At 42.0% G+C, this 15,527-nt stretch overlaps 1 protein-coding gene across 3 annotated transcripts; it reads right to left on the bottom strand.

Moving 5' to 3' along the window:
* Positions 1 to 7,695: 7,695 nt before the first annotated feature.
* On the bottom strand, positions 7,696 to 13,324 carry MED7 (mediator complex subunit 7). 3 transcript variants are annotated; one of them, XM_046666894.1, is made up of 2 exons: positions 13,246 to 13,324; positions 7,696 to 8,791 (listed from the first exon to the last, which is right to left on the bottom strand). In XM_046666894.1, exon 2 carries the CDS (start codon positions 8,772 to 8,774, stop codon positions 8,073 to 8,075), a length of 702 nt encoding a protein of 233 aa, XP_046522850.1. In that variant the 5' UTR covers positions 8,775 to 8,791; positions 13,246 to 13,324; the 3' UTR covers positions 7,696 to 8,072. The 3 variants fall into 3 exon arrangements, with proteins under 3 accessions (XP_046522850.1, XP_046522852.1, XP_046522851.1); XM_046666896.1 differs by lacking the exon at positions 13,246 to 13,324 and adding an exon at positions 13,064 to 13,222; XM_046666895.1 differs by lacking the exon at positions 13,246 to 13,324 and adding an exon at positions 12,921 to 13,038.
* Between the last annotated feature and the right edge of the window lie 2,203 nt (positions 13,325 to 15,527).

Raw genomic sequence — 15,527 nt, 5'->3', positions numbered from 1 at the left:
CATATTACTGATGCTATTTTACATAGTATCTTATTTTTAAATTTTTACTTTCTGCTTGTTGCTGGTGTTCTGAAAAGCACTTTATTTTTGAATGTTGATTTTTTTTCCTCCAACCAGTAAAATCTGTTATTAATAAGTTATCTGGAGTTATATTGAATTTTCTATGTAGATAATCATATTTTCTGCAAATAATGACAGTTTAGTTTCTTCCTCTTCAATCTTACCTTTTTTTCTTACCATGCTGGTTAGGAAATCTAGCACATATTTAATAGACGTTTTGATAGCAGGCATCCTTGTCTCATTCCAGCTCTTAAAGGAAAGGTTTCAGCTTTCCACCTTAAATATAATACATGCTATAGGTTTTATGGTTTATTAGATTAAAGGAGTTCTCTTCTATTCCTAAATGTTCTAAATGGTTTGTTTTCTTTTTCATTTTCATAAATGGATGCTACAGTTTATAAAATGCCTTTTGTGCATCTGTTGAGATGATCAAATGATTTTTCTCTTTTAATCTATTATTGTGACAGACTACATTAACTAATTTTCTATTCTTATTCCTAAAATAAACACAGATTGGCCATGACACATTACCTTTTATTTTTACATATTACTAGGCTCAATGTGTTAATATTTTGTTTACGCTAGTCTCATAAAGAGTTGGGAAATATCCCCTCTTTTTCTATTCTCTGAAAGAGTCTGTATAATATATTTTTTTTTTCTGGCAGTGTTTGGTAGAACTAGCCAGCAAAGCTGTTTGAACTTGAAGTTTTCTTTGTGAGAAGATTTTGACTACTGGTCATTTTTTTTAATCATTAAAAAGTTATTCCAGCTTCCTAGCCTTAAACCAATATTGGTAATTTTATAAGAATTTGTCCACTTTGTCTAAATTTTCAAATTTATTGGTAATCTATAACATTTTCATTATTTCTGTCTATAAAATCTGTAGTCATGTCCCTTTTTCCTCTCTGCTGTTGGTCATTTGTGCCTTCCTCCTCTCTTCTTTATCACTCTCCCCTGTGAGCAGGAGTGTTTCCGAGCCCCAGGCTCAGGACCCACTCGGCCCTTCCAGCTCAGATGCTTCTGCACAGATGATTAGCATGCCTGAGACCCAACTGAGTATGTTGCTTGGGGACAAACAAGTTTCGGAAAGAACTAGTGTCTTCTCTTTTGTTCTCAATATTAGATGGTACCTACCCTACGATATGGGTACTATAATTATCATAAGTAAGGAAATTGAGTTTCAACTAAGGCTACACAGCTAGTAAAGGGTGGAGCCCGAATTCTACCGTGCTGTGATCTTTTTCTTTCTCTTTCCTTTTCTTTTAAACCTAAGTTTTAATTCTGCCGTTTCCTAGCTGAAATGTCCTTGGTGTGTGGAAAGTTACATTCTTGAGTTTCAATTTCCTCATCTATAAAATAGTTTTTACATATTTTTCCAATTTGACTATGCATTGATAGATAGATAGATGGCTAGATAGATAGATGATAGATACAAATATGGGTTCAGACTATACCCAGAAACTTACTTTTATCGTATCTAGAATATCTTTCCATGTCAGTATTCTCATTCCTTTTTTTTTGTTTTTTTTTTTAAGATCACCCCTGAGCTAACATCCACTGCCAATTCTCTTTTTGCTGAGGAAGACTGTCCCTGAGCTAACATCCATGCCTATCTTCCTCTATTTTATATGTGGGACGCCTGCCACAGCATGGCTTGATGAGCAGTGCATAGGTCCACTCCTGGGATCCAAACTAGGGAACCCCAGGCTGCCGAAGTGGAGCACATGAACTTAACTGCTATACCACCAGGCTGGTTCAGTATTCTCATTCTTTTTATTTTTATTTTTTTTTTGAGGGAGATTAGCCCTGAGCTAACATCTGCCACCAATCTTCCTCTTATGTTGAGGAAGACTGGCCCTGTGCTAACATCCATGCCCATCTTCCTCTACTTTATATGTGGGACACCTACCACAGCATGGCTTGACAAGCAGTGTGCAGCTCCATGCCCGGGATCCGAACCAGTGAACCCCAGGTCTCTGAAGCACAGTGTGTGAACTTAACCGCTACACCACCAGGCCGGCCCCAGTATTCTTCTTCTTAATGGCTCTTACTGATTTCATGGTATTCATAGTAGATCCTCATGTTTGTTGAATGAATGAATGAGTGTGAAAATCAATAAAGAGCCAAAGGGCATCTTTCCTTGTAGTTCTAGTACAATGTAACATGTCCCCACCCAACTCCCATCCTTTGACTGTCTTCCCATACTCCAAACCTAGAGTTGGGGGCAGGGAACCAGCAGCTTCTTAGAACTTGGTCATATGTGTTAAGCAAATGTAAAAAGCATCTTACTGTCATCATCCACTCAGTATTAACCAATAATGCCTGGGTCTTCCCCAGGTCTTGTCCAGGCAGCCCTGGCAGAAAGGTTCTGATCAAAAGACTCTTATTCACAACATAACACTGATTATTTTGAAAAATTCACACCCTGTTCTCTCCATGAGAAAAGATTTTGTAGACCAAAGACAGGCACAGGCAGCAAATCTCACTTGTTGAATAAAAAGCTCAACATCATCAGCAGCACCTCTGAGTTTCTCCTTCCTACTCCCCTCCTCTGCCAGGGGGATGCAGCTCCTAAACTTGGGGTAAGAGTGCCACCTACTGTTAGCCTCATCACATTGCAGTCTGAAACCAGCTCTTCAATCTGATTCTAAATGCCAAACGCAAGACACAAAGACTTAGCAGGAAGGATACTAGTTGACCTTTGATAGTTTACTAAGTACTAGAGATTGTTCTAAGTGTTTGTAGCCATAATCTCCTTTAGGCCTTAGAACAATCCTGTAATGTTCATTTCTGTGGTTATTAGTGGTTTTGTGAAAACACTCCAGGCTTTAGAACCCAAACACCTAGATCAATCATATCCCGCTGGCCAAATCCAGTCGGCTGCCTGTTTTTTTGTACAGTCCACAACCTAAGATTTAGTTTAGGTGTCTAAATGGTTGGAAAAAATCAAAAGAATAATATTTCATAATGTGGAAATTATTTAAGTTCAAGTTTCAGCGTCCACATACAAGTTGCACTGGAACAGTCGCTCTCTTTTCTTCACATATCGTCTATGGCTGCTTTTGCACCACGGTAGTTGAGTGGTTGCAACAGAAACCTCATGGTCTTCACTGCCTGAAACACTTACCAACTGGCTCTTTATAGAAAAAGTTTGTCAACTCCTGACCTAGATTCTAATCTGAATATGCCACCTAGGCAAACTACAAAACTGATCCTCAGTTTCATAAAGTGGGAATAATACCTACCAAGAGGGGTTTTTAGGAAGATTAGCGCTATAGGCACAGTATCTCAAGACAGCCGCAGAAGTCTGAGGCATAAATGCCTTCACGTGTTCAAAGGGAACACCTAAGTCCCATCTACAAATCCGCTCCCGCCTCAGTCCAGTATCATGTAGTGTTTGAGTGTGGACTTTAGGGTCAAAATATTGGATTCCACTCTCGGCCCACTATTTATTACCTATGACTTCTCAACTACATGACGCAGTAGAGAGGTGGTCAAGTATGGAGGTTGAATGCTTAGGCTTTGAGACTAGAATGTTTCAATCCTGGCTCTGCCACCCACTAGCTTGGTGGCTTTAGGTAAATTACATAATCTCTCTGAGCCTCTGCTTCCTCATCTGTCATGTGGGTGTCAAAATCAGACTGATTTCATCAGGTTGTTGTGAAGATAAAATGACCCGATGTATGTAGAGATTAGAATAGTGCCAACAGAGCCCTAAACATGTTTGCTGTCGATCTCCAACTCCTTCCCTTCACCTTCAATATCCCGTAATCTGCCTTCCATCGGCTTCTCTGGCTCCAACATAATCGCCTTTCTCACTCAAATCATGCCGATTTTTATTTCCTCAGGAGACGCTTGCACTTGCTGTTTCCAGTGACCTTGGGGCCTAGCACAGCCTCTTCTCTGAAATACAGCGCAGCACAGTTGAAGCTGCCTTCCAAAGCCCTTAAATGTGAACACATCAACCTAAATTGAAAAGATCATGTGGACAAGGCATTTTGAGGTAGCAAGAGCAATATAATTGGATCCAGATTCTTCAGAGTGTTGTAATGGCTGCATGGTTACATGCATGAACTTACGTCTTCAAAAATTAACTCATTTGTTTTCTTATCTTTCATTTTCCTCCCCACTCTCCAGACCCCCAGCTACTAAACCAGTGTCAGGCATAGAGAGGACCACAATCTTCACTAACTGAATACAAAGAATAAATGAATGAATGGTGGTGGGGTGACCACTCTCACACAGATAAAAGGAATATAAATTGGCACACCTGTTTATTTTTGCTAGTTATATCAAAAGTTCATTTATGTCCTTAATTTGTAGTGGACATCCACAGTATGGTCAGCTCAGCAACTCCTTTCCCCTGACAGGCGGCCTACCTCCTCCCACGCATGGACCTTTTCAGGACTGTCCAACTCTTACAGGCCCCTGCTGAGTGGCCCAGGTGCAATCAGGAATGCCACCCCTAATCCCTCCTCCCAGGCTAGCTAATTAGTCCTCCTTTTTTTTGGGGGGGGGGACAACTCCCAGGCAGTGGTGCAGAAAAACTGAACACTTGGGAACTGTTAGCAGCCATGTTCTCCACCCATACCATGAACGCATTTGGTTTGTAAAGGGAATGAAGCTAACAGAGGCCAGACAGGAGAGACAAGACGGGTCCGGAGTTTGAGTCCCATTTGCTCTAGAGACCCTCCTAGTCCTCTTCATAGTGTGGAGGTTCCACTTATCCTTCAATCATGTGACAGCACAGTATCCTTTCAACAAATTCATCTTTTTGCTTACACTAGTTCAAGCAGAAAGTATTAATGCAATACTCCTTTAATTCACTGCACAGTAAAATCATCTACAGATTTTTTTTTTTTTTTTTTGCTGAGGAAGATTTGCCCTGAGCTAACATCTCTGTGCCAATCTTCTCCTTTTTCTGCTTGAGGAAGAGTCTCCCTGAGCCAACATCTGTGGCAATCTTCTACTTTTTGTAGGTAGGTGGGTCACTACCACAGCATGGCTGACAAGTAGCATGGGTCCACACCCAGATCCGAACCCATGAACTCAGGCCCCCAAGGCAGAGCACACCAAACCCAACCACTATGCCACAGGGCCAGCCCCTACAGATTTCTTAAAACTAATACCAACGCCCCACTCCAGAACAATGAAATCAGAATCTCTTTGGTCTGGGGCCTGGGCACTGGTAATTTCAAGAGATACTCAGGCTATTGTTCCAAATATTTCACTTTGAGGCCTCAATCTATCAGGAATATTCATTATAATCAGGCATGCAGAGGTGTATTTTACTCCTCACAAGATTGAAAGACTTTTTATAAACTTTTTTTTTAAGGCAACCTTTTCTTTTTGGGGAAGAAGATTGGCCCTAAGCCAACATCTATTGCCAATCTTCCTCTTTTTTTTCTCCCCAAAGCCCCAGTACATAGTTGTATATCCTAGTTGTAAGTCATTCTAGCTCTTCTATGAGGGACACCACCTCAGCACGGCTTGATGAGCAGTGTGTAGGTCCATGCCCAGGATCCAAACCAGCAAACCCTGGGCAGCAGGAGCAGAGTACGTGAACTTAACCACTCAGCCACAGGGCCAGCTGCACAGAAACTTTTAAACTTGTAACAACTATCAGAACCCTGAAGCTCCTTCATCCCATTGTAATAGTAGTTCACATCAGAACTCTTTTTTAAAAAGTTTTTTATGTCAGCTCCCACCCACAGAACCGCAAGATCAGATACTCCCAAAATTAGAATTTAAGATTCCTCTAAGAATTTTAATCCCTTAATCCTCCTCCCCACCAACACACACGCATACACAAATTCATAAACAAATGATGTGACTTGCAATGACATTACAATGTGATTCAATTAGTTACTTCCACGTAAGAATTTGCAAGGCAGCCAAAAATTGGTTTTGTACCTCTAAGCCCAAAACCCTCAAGATTATAAAAAGAGTAGGTGAAAACGGAGATCTCTTTGCAGAGTTGCTCAAGTGTTATGCAATGTCTAACCCATCCCAAGAGCGGATGAGGGGGCTCTCCTCTCCCTTCAATTTAAACTTAAGAGAGCCAGGACTGTGTCTTCTGGAGCCTCTGGAGCCCAAAGATCTATACCGAACACATACCAGAAAAAAAGAAGACTGGCCAGCTAGCTGCCTCTCTAATAGAGAGGTGTTTACTTGGGAACAGCCTACACTCCCCATTCTTAAAGAAAAGAAACACATGAGTGTTTCCCATTTAGAATTGGCCTGTGGCCACTTTAAATTGGCCTTCACCAGCTCTAGAGCTGGAAACATTCACAGTGCAAATCCCTGAAGGGTGGTATACTGGAAACCAGGACGGAGGGAAGACTCACAAGTGGACATCTGCGAAAAGGCATGACCTTCATCAGTGATTCTTAACCTCAAGCATGCATCCGATTCCCCTGAGGGCTTCTTAAACCACGTTTGTTGGGCCCCACCCCTAGAGTTTGATTAGTCGGTCTGAGATGAAGCCTGAGAATTTACATTTCTATGTGCCCCAAAGATGCTAATGCTGCTGGCCCAGGACTACACTTTGAGAACCACTGGCCTACATTAAGGAAAGGCCAGCAGTGAATCTCAGACATCAGGCAGACTCTACACCAAGACGTTGGTGGAGGAGAGGCTGGAGGGCAGAAAAGAAAGTACAGAACAAAACCTCAGCACTCAAGACAAGTTGACTTCTTGCTCATATAAACTTGAACCAGCTGGGGTAGGCTGGGGGTGGAGTTAATGAAAGGAGGGCCTAGTCCTCAGTCATTCAAGGACCCAAACTGAACCTCTACCATCTTCAAGTGGCTTCCAAAGTGATCCTGGGTGCGGCCATGCAACCAAATGAGAAGAGAATGGAGGATCATGCAAGATATTCTTGACGCAGGCCTGGATTTTTCCACCCATATTCCATGGCTAGGAACTTAGTCACATGGCCTTAGACAGATGCAAGGAGAGTTGGGAAATGTAGTCCCTGGCAGGACAGCCATATCTCAGGGCAGCAAGAATCTCCGGAGCACATCTCTCAGTCTGCCACCAAATGCCCTTCCCACTGCAGGCTTGCAGCCTTGAGCAAGCCTGAGTTTAGCTTTAAAGGAAATGTATAGCTAATTACATAGACATTTTAATTACTAAATGTTTGTAACTAAAAGTGATCAAAGGACTTACTGAGTGACTAGAAAAAAGTTATGGGATCCCACCAGGATCGGAAGAAGAGGCTGAGATAGTGTATTTACAGGAGCAGTCAAGAGTTAAAATACGGCACTGACTCAATGGCATAGTAGTTAAGTTTGTGTGCCCTGCTTCAGCAGCCCAGGGTTTGTGGGTTTGCATATCTGGTGTGGACCTACACACCTCTCATCAAGCCATGCTGTGGTGGCGTCCCACATGCAAAATAGAGGAAGATTGGCACAGATTGTTAGCTCAAGGACAATCTTCCTCAAGCAGAAAGAGGAAGACTGGCAACGGATGTTAGCTCAGGGCCAATCTTCTCCACACACACACAAAAGAAGACAAAATAAAATCGCTGTTTTATAACTATGGGATTCCTCTCTTTTAACATGTTACACTACTTCAGAGATTAAGTAAATTTTTAAGTGAAATAAATCTAAAGACTTCATAATTTCACACTTATACAGCTTGATATCCTTTATTTATCCATCATTCTTAAAGCAAATGACAAATCTACTTTACAAGGATGAAGGCTTGCTATTACTGAGGATATCTCCAATGTTTACTGAAACTCCAAAAACAAGCAGGTTCAACAGAAAAGCAGCAAACATCTTCCTTTTTAAGGTGATTACTCTTAATATAGGCACACTCATTTGCCTATGTTTGCCATAAACTGAAATTACTGCCTGACATCTCATCATTGATAAAGTTGGAGAGTCAAGCCGTTTACATAACCTCTAGTTCTATCTCTTTTAAGACTCTCCAAGAGCAAATTAACTAATATACGATGCTATTTACTGGAAAGAAAAAAGAAAAGCAAGAAGAAAAAGAAACACCCTTCATGGTCTTTCATTCATTTCATCAATTAGGACACACAAGGCAGCATCTTTCTCTATAATCTGGTCTCTCCTATGACCTGAATTTTCTCTTTGTCGTTCATTCTGTCCAGAACAATTGTTGCTATCGTCAGCATCCATCGGTTCAGTTTTCACTCTCATCCCTCCTTCTGAATGGGGCAAATCATCAGGCAAAGAAGCCAAGCAACTCTGAATCATCTCAATGACTCGTTCCAGATGCTTCTGAAATCTCTCAGCTGTTTCAAGGCGTTGACGTTTCTGCACCTCCATCATGACTCTCAAGGTCTCTCTTGCTTGGTGGGGTCGGTATTCATTTATGAGATGATGAACATGTACAAAAAGCAGCTTAAGATCTTCTAGCTTCTCTTCTCGTTTTATACTCCCAGGGCTCCTTATCAAGATATCTAAGAGGTCTAAGAAATTTATAAGGATAGACATATTGAGTTTCCTCAGTTCTTTCTTGTGATCAAACTGCATAGGATGAAGCCGTTCGATGCCCTGACTTTCTAAAGGGCGGATGATGAGATCATCACATTGGAACTGGTTGCCAAACATCATATAGCTGTCTTTTATTGGAGGTGGAGGCTTGGGAGCTAGGCCTTCCTGAATATTTTCATCCGTGTACTCCTTGATGTACTGCATTGGAGGTGGCGGAAGAGCACTTACTTGCTGTGGCTCACCCATTGTGGAAGATCCAGAACCTATAAAAATAGACCAAAGATTTAGAGTAGAGCTACAAAACAAACCAGTCACACTGGCTGACTTTTCTTCCCCCAGCAGTCTGGGGTCCGAGACAAAATGATCTCCTTAGTTTCTAAAACTAACATTTACAACAGGGAAAGGCTGCCACGCTCTTCTGATTCACATTACATCCTCAATCATCCATGTATTCCGCCGGACCGGGCAGCCCTGAGTTTCCACCAAGCCACAGTGTTGCATGAGATGCTGCTGGGAGTCAATGAGGCAGTGGCAGTGGCATCGTGAATTACCAACCCGCAATTTGCTGCTTTACTAACCTTCTGCATATTCATTTTTGTCCTTATCCAATCTGGCTTCAACCTCCTACCTCCACAAAAACTGCTCATCAAGGTCATCAACAGTCACCATACCACCAAATCCAATGGATATTTTTCTAATCTCAATCTCTCAGCAGTACTTTCTTCCTTCCCAACACACTCCCCCCTCCTTCACCTTCCGTGAGCCTGCATTTATGGCCACTCCATCTCAGTGTCCTTTACTGCCTCTCCTTCTCTACCCAAATGTTAACAGCGGGGTGCTGCAGAACGCTCCCTGGGCCCTCTTCTCTCTCTAAAGTAGGGAATCACAAACTCAAATATCAAAGGGAAAGGCAGGCAACGTAACGACTGAAGTGCTCTGGGGCAGGGATTAGGGTGAACTAACAAGCACAGGCTGGCCAGATCTCAACAACTCCAGCCATTAGCCTTCACGTGGAAATGAAGATTTATTGTTCCTCAGTTCCTTAATTTTTCAAGAGAGGGCCAAAATCCAGATTTTTAGGTGAAATCTCTCAATATTTAAACACGGGTAATTAATTCCAGAAATTGTCAAGTACTGTGGAGTCAAAAAGAACTTAGCCACAACGATCTTTGTGGTCTGCTGGCCACTAGTTTTAGACCTCTACTTTATAATCTCCCTTGGAAGATCTCAGTCAATTCCATAGCTTTTTTTTTTTTTTTTTTTTTTGGTGCGACAGATTGGCTCTGAGCTAGGATCCTTGCCAATCCTCCTCTATTTTGTATGTTGGTTGCCATGTCAGCATGGCTTAATGAGTGGTATAGGTCCACACCCAGGATCCAAACCTGCAAACCTGGGCGGCCAAAGTGGAGTGCGCTGAACTTTAACCACTATGCCATGGGGCTGGCCCCTCAATCTAGCATTCTTCACAATTCTTTATACCAACGTCTTCTGCCTTTGGGTCTTTCATATCCTTTTCTGCCTGCTTCAGGCACTAGCTTAAAATGTCACCTCTAAAGACACAACTTCTCTATCAAAAGTAGATGCTGCTTTCTCTTTTCTTTCTGTACCAGTATCTCATTTGTCTCCCCATCCAGGCCATAAACTCCATGAGAGGAAGGACTCTTATTATAGTTCTCACTGCAGCCACAACGTTGCACACAAGGGCTTCCTAAACATTTGTTGAGCAGCGCTATCCATTTCAAGAGGGCTCTAATCAATGGGAATTTGGAAGCAGGTACAAACACCCTCAATACATATTCACTCCTTCAAATATTTATTGTCTAATATATGACAATGAGTATCCAGCAACGATGACCATGATGATAGACAATATTTGTGTGCATACTATGTGCCAGACGCTGTTCTAAATGCTCTTCTCATGGCTGTGAGTAATCTGAGAAAAGAAAGGTGTTCTTTCCATTTTAGAGATAAGACAACTGTGGCTCAGAAAGGTTAAGCCACTTGTGTAAAGTTACAGAGTAAATAGTAGAAGGATTTAGAGCCTAAAGATCTCAAACACTACACTATCTTTCAAAGATAAACAAGAAACAGTGTCTCCATCCTAACATTGCTTACAATCTATCAAGGAAAACAGACAAGAAATAAGTAACTACAAGGCAAAAAACCAACATATCTATCAAAAATAAATCTAAAAGTTCCATACAGGAAAATATGACAAGCAAAATTAAAAGACAATCCATCTTTCTGGGAGAAAAATGCCTGTGAGCTAATAAAGGGCAAATACTAAAAATTTTAATTTGATTTTTTAAAAACATATTTTCCAACTCCATCTCCACTAGAAGGAAAGCACTGACTCCAGGATTGCCTGTCTTGTTCAGAACTCTAACTCCAGCAGCTCAACAATGCCTAGAAGGTGCTAGATCCTCAATAAAGGTCCACTGAATGAGTTTTCAAAAAAATAGAAAACTAGACAAAAGATGATGAGGTAAAAACAAATGCTGAATAAAGGCAGGGAAATATTCAGACTAACACCCTTTTAAACGTAAATTTTAAAAAGAATACTTTTCGGGGCCAGCCCAGTGGCACAACAGTTAAGTCTGCACGTTCCGCTTCAGTGGCCTGGGGTTTGCTGGTTCGGATCCCAGGTGTGGACCTACCCATCGCTTATCAAGCGGTATGGGGCAGGCGTCCCACATATAAAGTAGAGCAAGATGGGCACGGATGTTAGCTCAGGGCCACTCTTCCTCAGCAAAAAGAGGAGGATTGGCAGCAGATGTTAGCTCAGGGCTAATCTTCCTCAAAAAAAAAAAGAGTACTTTTCATCTATCAGACTACCAAGATTTCAAATATTCCATCATTCAACAAATATTAACATGCCTTCTATGTGGCAGACCCTAGACTCCACCAGAGGTCACACACTCCCTCTCAGTTTCTGCAGGGTGGTCATTCCAGTCTTAGAAGCAGGCTCTTGGCTATTCTGGCCTCGCAGGAAAGCCTTCTGTGGTGGAGCATCCATTCTCCTCAGCTCTCACAGAAGCCACCATCACCACCTCCGCATAATCCTCTTAGGTGGCAGATCAGTACCAGCTAAGAGAATATGAGGAATTCTCATACACAACTGACAGGAAAGGAAACAGATACATATTTGGAATTTAACTTGGCAGTATCAAAATTTTAAATGCTGATATTCTTTGAACCAACAATTCTATTTCTAGAAATTTATCCTGTAGAAATATTGGTACAAGTACACAAAAATGTGTATAAGGATGTTTAATGCAGGACTGCTTGAAAGAGCAGGAAAAGTCAGAAATAACTCATGATTTCATCAATATGAGGGCTGCATAAAATCTGTCTCTATAATACAATACAGCCATTAAGGAAAAAGGGCTGAAAATGCATGGGGTGGGGGGTTATAAACGCTGCGTACTGTTTCATTTATTTACAACACACTTACAGTTGCAAATAGTTATAATCAACTTTTTAACATAAATTCAGACTTACAGAAGAATTGTATGAATAGTACAAAGCAAATTCCATATTCTTCACTCAGATTCTCCAAATGTTAATATTTTCCTTCATTTGCCTTACTGGTCTCTCATTCTTTTACCCCTAAATACTTCAGTGTGTATCCCCAAAACAATAATGTTCTCTTATAACCACATAATTACCAAAATCAGAGAATCAGCATTGAACTGGTACTTCAAAATAAATTTTAGCCAGCCCAGGTTTCCCTCCACTGTTTTGTGCTTCCCAGCACCATCTATTTAAATTGCCATTTTCCAAAGGCCAAGAACGTGACAAGTACCATTGTTTTACCATTGTTTTACATCCTCGCTTAGTTAACCTTCCTAACAATCCTATGAGTTAAGTACTATTATCAATTTCATTTTAGCGATGAGGCTCCCAAATCTCAAGGGGAGGGCAAGCATTTGCCCAGGTCAAAAGGCCAGTAAGCGGCACAGCAGGAATTTTTACCCTTGGTCCTTTGGGCTGCAAAGTACAAGCTCTTTTAAACCGGTAAACTATGAAGCCTCCAAGCGCACAAAAAGAACCTGACATATTACAGAATTATGTTTACTTCTCTATCACGTCTCTGGACTGAACTTATCAAAGGTGATGGAGATGTTTAGCAAAACCAGCATGGCCGGTTTATCAGAATCAAGACCCACTTTCTACTGTTTGTTCCAATCCGGGGGGCTTACCCAAAAGAAGAAAGGTACACCACGGTCCCACCCCCAGACATTCGATTCATTTTGTCTACTGTGAACGGGCCCGCTGGAAGCTCTCCAGATGAGCCTGCCGTCAGGCTGGAGCTCCACCTCCTCCCCCGGCCCCGGTAACTAGCCTACTTCAGGATGGCTCCCTGGGGAGGAAGGGTCATTCTCATCTTACAAAGGGCAGAGAGGCCAATGACTCGCCAGGGCCACACAGCTTAGCAAACCAGCGGCGCGGGACGCGAACGCAGGTCTCCCAAGCTCCGGTCGGGCTCGGCCTCCCCACCCGGAGGAAGCCCGAACCCGCCGCGCTGAGGGCACCTGCTGCCTGCCTGCCCACCGGGGGCTCCACGAGCGGCTGGAAAGCCGCGCTCTCCGAGGAAGGCGGCCGAGGGCACGCCGCCCCAGGCCTCCCGCGTTCCCAGCCCGCCCTGAGGAGGCCGCGGGGTCCGGAGGCAGAAACGCAGGGAGAACGGAGCCCGGAGCCGTCGCCGCCCACTCACCTCCGCAGCGGGTTGACACTGGCAAGCGCCTCCGCCGCCGCAGCCGAAACCCGACTTCCGGCCTCCTCCTCCAGGAAGAAGCCACTGACACTGCCCCTGGATTGGCTGAGAGAGCTGTCCTTTAACCGAGGTTCTAGTCCCGCCTCAGACCGATGGCTCGCTATTGCGCCTGCGCATATCTCTCTTCTTGTCTCCGGAATTCGGCGGAGGTTTGGGAGTTGGCGGGAGAGTGTTTGTATTTTGTATCACTAAAAGCAGCCGGTGGTGTCTCGTTCTTTTTTTTTTTTCTTTTCCTTTGTTTTTTAACGCTTAAAATTAAACAAGGCATCCATCCATGTGCCTTACATAAGTTAGAAAATACAGGTAAGTGGATATTTTAAAAAATTCTGTCGACTCTAACCCCACTGTCAAAAATAACATTTAAAGAAATGAGATTGGACTCTATATACTATTTATATATTTTTTAGTGTGGAAATATTTGTGAACATGATTGGGAGTCAATAATGTATTCTCCATTTCCATTTCCTCATCATCCATTTACTTTTATTTTCATTTAGGAATCCAGCGATGTCTATTATATTTCCAAGCAATAAATTAACAATTTTTTTTTTTAAAAATCAGACTTAAAATTTTCTTTTGGATGTTACTTTCATAAGAAGTGTCACAAATCTCTAAATTCGTGGGAATCTTAGAAGAGCATGTTGCACCTAAAAAGTAAGGTGGTTATTTTGATAAAAGCTCTCAACTTTACCTCTTTAAAATAAAATTCTTTGACTTCGTCTTTAAAAAACTTATTATGGAGAGTTCCAAACATACACAAAAGTAGAACAGTGTACTCATCACCCGACTTGAACAATTATCTGCATTTCATTTAGCATGCATCTCTAAAAAATAAGGACTTATTTTTTTCACATAACCACAGAACTATTGTCTCATTTAAAAGTAAATTAATAATTATTTAATATCACCAAAATCAAGTCAATATTTGGATACCAGTTGTCTCAGGATCCAGTGAAGCATACCCATTTGTGACTGGCTGATGTCTTTTAATTACCTGTTAATCGATAGGTTTCTTCCCTCATCTCAATTTTCCCCCCACATCAGTTTATTTGTTGAAGAAATCCATTCACTTTTGAGCATATCCCAATCAGGCTTTTCTCCCTGCTACTGAGCCCACTGTGACCTACACCCCTGACTTCCAATGGTCATTCTCAGTCTTCCTTTTACTCCATTCTCAGCAACATTTGGCACATTTGATCGTTCGAGTTGCCCAGGACTCATCCAGGTAATACTGTCCAGGTGATTCCAGACCTTGGCAACACCCTCTCCTTTGCACTCAGACCCCTTTTTCCAACAGTATTGCACATCGTTACTCAAGTGCACTTCACGGCATTGCAAAGGCTCACATCTAAAGATTCGACTTTTACTCTTCTTTCTCCTTACACTCCATCGAAGCATAGGAGTATACTATACCGGCCTTTTATATTAGTTCTATCTACAAAAAGGAAAAGTCCCAAATATAACATTTTCACCATCCCCACTGGTACAGTCCTAGTCCATGCCACCATTATCTCCCCTGGACTTCTGAAATACCTCCTAGCTGGTTTCCTTGCTTCCTCTTCTGTCCTCCTTTAGCCTGTTTATCACACTGTCTTAAAATATGAGACACTGACTTCTCTATTCAAAATTTGCCAAGGTTTTTTATCACATTTATGATAAAATCTATGTCCTCACCATGGCCTACATAAAGCGCTACAAAATCCGGTCCCTGGCTACTTCTTCAATACTATTTCCTACCATTCTTTTCCATGCTCACTCTTCTCCAGCCACAGGCATTATTTCTTTCCCTCAAGATTGCTAAGGGCCATTGCATTTGCCTGGAACTCCCTTTCCACACAAATTCACATGCGTCACTTCCTCACTTTATTTAGGTCTCTGGACAAATGTGACCTTCTCAGAGAAGCCTTCCCTGGTCACTCTCTGTAAAAATAGCATGTCCCCAATCATTCTCGTGGGGGATGCCCCAACCCCCTTACTGTGCATTATCCTTCCTCCATAGAACTTATCATCTGATATCATATTATGTAGTAGATTTATTTTTTTATTGTCTTTCTTCCTCATCAAAATACAAGGTTCATGAGTGGGAGGCTTTTTTTTCACTCACTGCTGCATTCTCAGCACCTAGAACAGTGCCTGAAATTGGCAAATACTCAATGAATATAATCATCATTTTCAAATGAATTCACAGTGTGACATTGATGTATAAACTACAGTCTATTTAG

Source organism: Equus quagga, chromosome 7 (assembly GCF_021613505.1).
Source record: "Equus quagga isolate Etosha38 chromosome 7, UCLA_HA_Equagga_1.0, whole genome shotgun sequence".
In the NCBI taxonomy this organism is placed as follows: Eukaryota; Metazoa; Chordata; class Mammalia; order Perissodactyla; family Equidae; genus Equus; species Equus quagga.
The sequence above is the reverse complement of the archived record's forward strand: the minus strand, read 5'-3'. Positions and strand labels throughout refer to the sequence as shown.

Coding starts and splice junctions, on each gene's coding strand:
- MED7 (XM_046666894.1), bottom strand. CDS start 8,774: ATGGGTGAGCCACAGCAAGTAAGTGCTCTTCCGCCACCTCCAATGCAG.